This window comes from Myotis davidii, unplaced genomic scaffold, assembly GCF_000327345.1.
Source record: "Myotis davidii unplaced genomic scaffold, ASM32734v1 scaffold96, whole genome shotgun sequence".
Lineage (NCBI taxonomy): Eukaryota > Metazoa > Chordata > Mammalia > Chiroptera > Vespertilionidae > Myotis > Myotis davidii.
The window spans coordinates 6,473,734-6,482,416 of NW_006289416.1; the positions used below are offsets into that span (position 1 = coordinate 6,473,734).

Consider the following 8,683-nt stretch of genomic DNA (forward strand, 5'->3'; position numbering starts at 1 on the left):
CTATCTAAAAATCAATGGGGAAAAAGTATTGTTGGATGAGGATTAAAAAGGAAGCTTTTTGTTCCTTCTGATATCATCTAATATACTTTAAACATACTGTATTCTCTGTGGAGTCTATGATCCATGACCCTTCAATCAGTCTTATTCTCAAGCTTCTCTTCTAATTCTATCCCAGAAGCATGCTGGTGGGTGGTTGGGATCAGCCAAGCATGTGTTAGGAGCACTGGTGCGTGTGTGGGGAGCACACCTGGAGCAACCGCCCCCCCCCCCAAGGATATTTTTCCATTAATTTTTAGAGAGAGGAAGGGAGAGGGAGAGAGAAACATCAATGATGAGAGAGAGTCATTGATCAGCTGCCTCTTGCATGCCGATCTGGGGATTGAATCCACAACTCGGGCACATGCCCTGACTGGGAATCAAACCGTGACCTCCTGGTTCATGGGTTGGTGCTCAACCATTGAGCCACACTGGCCAGGCTGGGCTGCCCTGTTTTGCACACTTGGCAGTGGAAGCTATGTGTGTCCCGGGGCTGCTGGAACGGAGGACCACAGCCCAGGCACTTAGGAAAATGTGTCTCACCAGTCTGGAGACGGGACATCTGGGGACTCAGGTGCCTCTTCCCTAACCCTGTCCGCACCCACCCCGACCTGAGCCTTCATATTCTCCATGCCTTTTCCCTGAGTTGTGTTTGTGTCCAGGTGTCCCCTTTTTATAAGGACACCAGTCATTGGCTCAGGGCTGCTCAACTCCAGCATGGCTTCATCTTAACTGATTACATCTACAACAGCCCTATCTCCACATAAGGTCATTCTGAGGCCCTGAGGGGAGAAGGGGCACAATTCAACCCACAACAGAATCTAATGGCTTAAGTTCAGAAGGAATACACACTAAAAGAATAAAGTGCAATAAAATAATTGGGATGGGGGAGGGCCTTCCTTTTAAGTACAGAGTAAGCTGCTGCCCTGTTCTATTTGGCTCTGTGGTTGGAGTGTCGGCCCACGGAACAAAGGGTTGAGGGTTTGATTCCTGGTCAAGGGCACGTACCTCAGTTGCAGGTTTGAGCCCCAGCCCTGGTTGGAGTGTGTATGGGAGGTAACCAATCAATGTCTCTCTCTCTCTCTCTCTCTTTCTCTCCCCCTTCCTTCCACTCTCTCTCTCTAAAAAAATAAAAGAAAAAAAGAAATGTCCTCACAATCTCCCTTAATTCCCTCTTTCAGATTAAACAACACTTCAGGAAAGTCTTCCCCATGGCCTAAGTCCTACTGGAGGCAGGGCGAAGCCATTTTTTTTCTCTTGGCCTCAATTGGAGAGTGAATCCTAATTCTGTATATCTGTGGTTTGCATCTGTGTCTCTACGCACTGGTGCGTGTGTGGGGAGCACACCTGGAGCAACCGCCCCCCCCCCCCAAGGATATTTTTCCATTAATTTTTAGAGAGAGGGAAAGCCATAGATTGGTTGCCTTCTGCACAAGCCCCAACGAGGGCCTAGGCCAGGGAGGAGCCTGCAACCGGGGTACATGCTCTTGACGGGAATCAAACCCGGGACCTTTCAGTCCAGGACCTCTCAGTCCTCAGAGCGATGCTCTATCCACTGAGCCAAACTGGCTAGGGCCAACTGTAGTTGATTCTGACTTTTAAATGAAGACTATGATTTATTTTATATGCAGGAATAGTGTTATTTTTTACAATAGAGCCTACAACTGACCCCTTTTGGGGGCGATCATGTTTATTTTACTCTGGCTCAGAAAAAAGGGAATTGGATAATTATTTGAAAGCGTTTCTCCATAACCTACAAAGATCTAATTGCTAACTGCCTCCAGTGGGGTGAGAGGTGAGGGTTACCTCGGGAGTCAGCAGTGCTTCTGGTTCACCTGCCTTCTTGGTTTAAATTAGTTTGGTTTGGAGAGTGTTGCTATCAGGGCCTGTCTGGACTAGACAGATTAACATTAGTCTTCCATAAACACTGTGACTGGAAATGGTGACTTGATACCATTGTAATAACCTGGTTATTACTTAATAGGAAAGAAGTAAAGGAAAGACTAGATAATATAGGCATGCCATTTACACAGCTTTGTTAATTTAACACTCTCCAAGTCTGTTCCCCACCGATTGATGGGGGAAGGAAATGGACAAAGGCAGTTTACACGCATGCCCAGTTAAGTCTGAGTGACTTGGGAAGGTGTCTGTCAGTCACACCTGAGAACAAATTAGTGGCCAGAATAGGTGTGGCCACTACAAGGGCATGAAACCTGAATATTTAAACTTCTGAACAAAAGAAGTTCCCTCTCTTGGCCCTTGCCTCTTCTGCATGCCTGCGCTCCTGCCTCTCTCATTGCAGGGGGCACGTTCCCCTGCGTTCACCCATGTGCCTCATAGCACTGTGGGCTCCACACAATGGACTGATGGACTTTAGCCTGATGCTGAACTGGACCCAGCTGCAACATGGATGTGAAGCTTGGGACACTGGCCTTGCTCTTGGTTTTGCTGAACTCCCAGCTGTACCTTTTTCAGAATTAGGTTAAGGGACATGAGACTTTACAACACAAGGAAAGTAATTCCAAACACAGCTTTTTACCACATCTCATTCTCCCATGGGGACTTCTGAAAATGCTATTTCAGCGGTACCCCAAGAATCTCATGCCCACTAGTGTCTGGGAAATCTGGCCCACTGATTTTCTGGTAACAAAGTGATGCAGCCATTTAAAAAGCAACTTCTGCTCAGCTGGTCTGCTCAGTGGTTGAGTATCAACCCATGCACCAAAGAGATCACTGGTTCGATTCCTGGTCAGGGCATATGCCCAGGTTGCAGGCTCAATCCCCAGTGGGTGGCATGCAAGAGGCAGCCAGTCGATGTTGATGTTTCTCTCTTAGCAATGTTTCTATCTCTCCCTGTCTCTTCCTCTCTCTCTAAAAAAAAAAAAAAAAAAAAAAAAAAAATCAATTAAAAAACATATATAGAAAGCAACTTACACTAGAAAACTGCTTATGATCTTTAAAAAAAAATGATCTATTTAGAATTTAATTCAGAAAAAAAATTGAATCACAGCTTATGCTTTTCTTGTGTGATTTACAAAATGGTGTGGATGGAGGGAGACATTCTGCCATTCAGCAAACATCTTTCGGACTGCAAACAGATAGGTTTGGGGTGGGTGGGTGCTAGAAATGTTCTAATATTAGATTGTGGTGAGGTTGTACAACTTAGTAAATGTATTTAAAAATCAACGAATTATACACTTTAAAAAATAATGTTTTTATCGATTTTAGAGAGAGGAAGGGACAGGGATAGAAAGAAGCACCGATGAGAGAGAATCAATGATCGGCTGCCTCCTGCATGCCTCCTCTTAGGGATCAAGCTTGGAAACCTGGGCATGTGCCCTGACTGGGAATAGAACTGTGATCTGGTTCATGGGTCGATGCTCAACCACCGAGCCACACGGGCCAGGCAGCAAACATCTTTTGTTAAGTGTCAGTTATCTTTGGAATTACATTCTTATCACATTGCCTGTGTTTTTTTTAATTTCTAATGTTACCAAAATGATTTTTTAACTACGAAAATCAGAACTCAAGTTATGTAGATTATAACTCAAAAAGCACAGTTTTCATTTGATCACATTTTCAAGTGTAAGTGCAGGTGTAAGAAAAAAGATTGGAAAGAGGTAAGATTTACTTATATATGAATTTAATGTACAGTTAAAAAAAACTGGAATCTAAGTTTTCAGTGAATGTACCTGTAATTACCAGAACATTTGTATAGGAAAAATTCAGTTTATAGAAATACATAATGTTAAGTGACTTTCATTTTAGTCAGATGGAGTCAAGGTGGACTCACCATCAAGGTGAGTGAACAGTGTGCTTCGCATCAATTAGCATTGACATTCCATCACCCGGGTCACACGTGTCCAGAGAGCTCACTCCTGTCTGTGTTGAAGTAAACATGGGAAAAGTGTTACATTTACTGTGAAAAGGGACAAAGAGCCAGATCTTTTAGAATACAGAACAGTATTTAACATTTTGCGTCATGGACTCTCCTCCCAGTCACCACCCACCCCCAACAGGAACTTAAGTTTAGGGGGTTTGCAGAATCCACTGAAACCCATGACACGATGCCTGACCTAGTGCCACCAACAAGCACAGATTTAGCCAAGCAGATTACAACTTATTTCGGTCTTTCTTTTAATGTAAAAAACATTAACAGTTTTGAACAAACATTTAGATACCTGGCCTCTTGTGCTGCTTTAAATGATGACTATATGTGCATCAAAAGATGAAGTCTTGCCCTGGTCAGTGTGGCTCAGTTGGTTGGAACATTGTCCCATATACTGAAAGGTGGTGGGTTTAATTCCTAGTCAGGGCACATACCTAGGTTACAGGTTTGATCCCCGGCCCAGACACCTTTGGGAGGCAACTGATCAATGTTTCTCTCTCTCATCAATGAGTGAAGTCTTGATACTTAATCATTTAATTTGATGCCTCATATTTAGTGGGTTTGACCAAATTTAAAACCCTGCTGGAGTGCAGGTGATGAAGGGAAGGGTCAAAGTTCTCAAACAGCCATCCTGTGCCTGGCAGTGTGCCAACTCAGGATCCTGCAGAAATGGGCTCACTGGTCCCTTCTTTCAGGCACTGGCTTATCACCAGTTAGCCCTCAGAAGTGGAGGGCTTAGTGTCCAGTAGGCCTAGACAGGACTGCTGGGCAGGTGGCCCTGTCTGATGCAACCTTAATAGGGAAAGGTGTATTTTCACCCTACAGGCAGAATTTCAGAGGAGTGCTTGTGAGTAGCAGGACATGGGACAGCCATCTTTCTACTGGAATTCCAGATGTAGATAGGATAAATGAACTAGCTCTGATTTAGCAGGATAGCTACAGATAATTTGCCAGATGACTTAGGATGACAATTGTCAAAGAAATGGGAAAACAAGAAAAACGAAGGTATCTAATTATTAAAATATGTTCATATAGTCAGAATAGTATGTCAGTAGAAAATGCATACATATCTTAATAAAGTGCATCTCCACATACATCACATGGACATAAATTCAGTCTGAGATCTGAAGCTAAGCATTTATTTGCATCTCAAGATTCAGTGCAAAATTCTACTGGAAAAGAATGTTTGCATGGTGGGGCTGGGTGGGATCCTCCAGACTCTGGCAATGGGTTGAGGGCTTAATGCAACATTTTTTTTTTTTAATATATTTTATTGATTTTTTACAGAGAGGAAGGGAGAGAGAGAGTTAGAAACATCGATGAGAGAGAAACATTGATCAGCTGCCTCTTGCACATCTCCTACTGGGGATGTGCCCGCAACCCAGGTACATGCCCTTGACCGGAATCAAACCCGGGACCTTTCAGTCCACAGGCCAATGCTCTATCCACTGAGCCGCAACATTTCTTCTTTAAATGGTTCCATGAATATGTGGTTTCAAACAGAAACTGGTAGTTATAATCTCCAATGTCTAAATCATCATGATTTGTGTTTTGACTAAAGATTAATCTGAGGGGTGAGGGCCAATAGGTACTTGAGTAAAATCCAAGATTTATTATATTTAAAATTTTTTAAGTTCAATTTTTAAATAATAAAGTATTTCATTTAAAATGTACACTTTTAAAGGAAGTATGACAGAGTGTTTAAGTGGGTCTATTTAGAAAGGAGCATTTGTACAAGGCTTGTTCTTCCTGAAGGTTTCTCATCTAGTACAGAGGCAGCAATTCCCAGTGACCAAATATGGGATTGCATTTCTCAAGATGAAAGCAATCACAAGGTCTGCACGAAGTAAACTTATTTAGTTTCCTAGTAATGGTCTTACCATTTGTTCTTTGATAGCATTGTTGATCCCAGCTTGCACCATTAAGGCATTCACATTCCTCTGCAAGTCCTGGAGGCGGTTTCCCATTTCTCCCAGTTCCATGTTAAGGAGCCCAGAGCCTGTGGCTAGAAAGCCCTGCTTCAACCTGCAGCCCAGCTGGGGGTCTGACACATACCCTGGCCGGGCAACTTGTAAGACATCTGGGGGTCAGTGCAGAGACTTCCCTGAGGTTTGTGTAGAATGTCTCTAGCCTCTGAATGTGAGCTCGGCTCTGAAACTTGGCTCCCCTGCGAGGACACAGACTCAGGGATGTGTGTTACTCTGGTATGCTTAACTATGTCTTAACTAAACTCTAATGAGGATGTAAACATAATGGACATTAACTCAGTTTAACTTTATCATGTCTCTAAGAATCATTTTTTCCCATCTGTGGGAACCCAGCTACAGAATCAGAAATTGCAAGTTCCATGTGCAAATACTTTGCACAATTTTTAAGGAGCTCAAGTAGGGCAGATGTTACCCTTGTCTGAATTTGCTCCAACTGGAAACAAACATTCTATTCTAATTGTGTTTGAATTCATGTCTTAACAAAATAGTGAGCTGCTCAAGTTATAAAACCAAACCAAACAGATAGGGGAGCCAGGTGTAACACCCTATGTCGGAGGCCTTCTGTGTTCTGTCTGCCGGTTTCTGAGTGCGTAGAGTACGACATTACCTAGCAGACCGCCGATTTTTATAGGGCTTGGCCCGCTGGGGAGTCATGTGCAGTGTGTCCACGTATTTTATTGCCACACAAAATGCCCTGTTCTGCAGGTCAAGCAGGAAGAAATTACCTGCCTGGTAATTATATCAGGATGCAAGGAAATCCGAGGTCAACAAATCTCCACTAAAAAGAGATTCCATGGTAATTTAACAGTTCAAAGCATCTCAGTATTTGCTATAAGATGGAAAAGGATATTTCTGAGGTTTAATGTTGCAGTCAGAGCTTGAAAATGTTCTTGAAGTTCCTGAAATAGATTTTCTGCCTGAAAAAATAAACCATAGGACAACTGAATATATATAACATTTACTCTTGATATGGGGCATTTTAAGCATCATGGACTAGAATCACCCACATATATAGTTGATTTTTGACAAGGAAAGTCTTCTCAACTAGTAGTGAGGGATATTGAGGACCAAATACATAAATGACTAAACAGGCCAGCCCCTACCTCACACCACACACAGAAACTCACCCAACAGGATTCTACACCTACACGTGAGCACCAGGACTACAATGTCCGGAAGACAACAGGCAACACCTTAGTCACCTTGGGCTCCTCAGAGCCTTCTCACAGGAGCTGACAGCCTGGACACAGGCGGCCTCTGCCCCCTTCCTAGGGGTCATTAGCTGGGATCAGCATGGCAGGAATGTCTCACAGAAATGCCACCACTGCCAGGAAGGCAGGCCACCTTTACATGTTGCTTCATACTTTGCAAATGAAATCTCAAGGATTATCTCCACAGAGTAGGGAACTGAAAGATCAGATGGAGGCCTAAAACCAGGACTACAGGCTTTATTAGAGGAGAAACACCTGCCCGGCTGCCTCACAAGGGGAAGACAGCAACATGTGCAGGGGTGGGCACGCCTTTTGAGGGGCAGAATGGGAAGGGGTGGGGGGCTTAGTGTACACTGATTGGTGGCTTACTGCATTGTCCATATAGGACAAGGGCTTAGGGTATTTGGCAGGTGTGGATTGGTGGTCCAATGTATAGTCCATATAAGGTACCTGGTTAGTCACTCAGGTATTTCTGGGCTGCAGGTTATGTCATACCCCGCCCACCAGTTGGGGGAAGGGAGGATCTATCAGGAACCTGCAATCTAGAACCTGCATTTCTGTGTGAAGACTGCTGCCAGCTGCCAGCAGCTGTTTCCTTCCTTGAGTGGGTTTTGCCTTCCTGGGGAAAAAGGTTTAAGTACCAACATCTGACAAATTCTTTTTAACAAGACGTAGGCATCAGCCTTTAATCAGTGGTTCTCAACCTTCTGGCCCTTTAACTACAGTTCCTCATATTGCGACCCAACCATGAAATTATTTTCGTTGCTACTTCATAACTGTAGTGTCGATACTGTCATGAATCATAATGTAAATATCTGATATGCAGGATGGTCTTAGGCGACCCCTGTGAAAGGGTCGTTCCACCGCCAAAGGGGTCGTGACCCACAGGTTGAGAACCGCTGCTTAAATGTGCTTCCTGGTCTCTGCCAGCAGGAGTGTGGGTGGGGGCACTGCCGGGCTGACCCCTACAGCAGGGCACCCGCACGTCCCCACCCCCATCTCTGGCCCGGGAAGGGGTGAAGCACCGGGAGGGCCAGGAGGGAGGTGAGGGGGGCGGGGTCCCCACTCACCAGTTCCCGCAGCGCGCCCCCCGGGTCTTCGTGTCCCTGCGCCTCCATGTGGTCTCGGGTGGGCCAGCGGTCCAGGGGGTTCAGGTGGCTCTGGTGAGTCAGCGCCGCCGTGATCCTATCTGGTACCCGCAGCGGTGGCCTCTGGCAGGGCTCTGGCTGCGGAGTGAACACCTGAGAGCCTGGACGAGCTGCAGCCGCCAGCAACTGAGGTGCCAGTGAGTGGTGAATTCCTGGGCGGGGCGCGGCTGCCCAAGCCGGGAGACGCTGAAGCGGCAGGGCAGGTCCTGGGAGAAGGCCTGGGAGGGTGGCGGCTTCATCCTGAAGGTCACTGTCATCGTCCCTGGGGCGGAGCTGGGACTCTGCAGGGACAAGGCCTTTGGTCTGAGTGGTCTCACAGCTCTGGTTTGCTTTTTTCATCACTTTGGCGATGAAAGAGGTAGCCATAGATCTAGCATGAATTCCTCCTCCTCCCCCTCCCCCTCCTCCCTC

The 8,683-nt window shown here is 45.5% G+C and overlaps 1 protein-coding gene across 12 annotated transcripts in view; it reads right to left on the reverse strand.

Moving 5' to 3' along the window:
* Positions 1-8,683, reverse strand: part of HSBP1L1 (heat shock factor binding protein 1-like 1) — a 77,664-nt gene that overhangs the window by 62,839 nt on the left and 6,142 nt on the right. For 7 of the 12 annotated variants that reach the window (XR_001513554.1, XM_015562731.1, XM_015562734.1 and 4 more), the window contains exons 1-4: positions 8,195-8,341; positions 6,764-6,830; positions 5,806-5,900; positions 3,830-3,918 (exon numbers count right to left, since the gene is read on the reverse strand). Coding sequence is in view for 11 of the 12 variants with exons in the window: in XM_015562731.1 (XP_015418217.1) it covers positions 3,832-3,918; positions 5,806-5,900; positions 6,764-6,830; positions 8,195-8,242 (297 nt within the window). In the remaining variant the exon portion in view is untranslated. The other 5 variants (XM_015562736.1, XM_015562737.1, XM_015562729.1 and 2 more) reach the window with 5 other exon arrangements.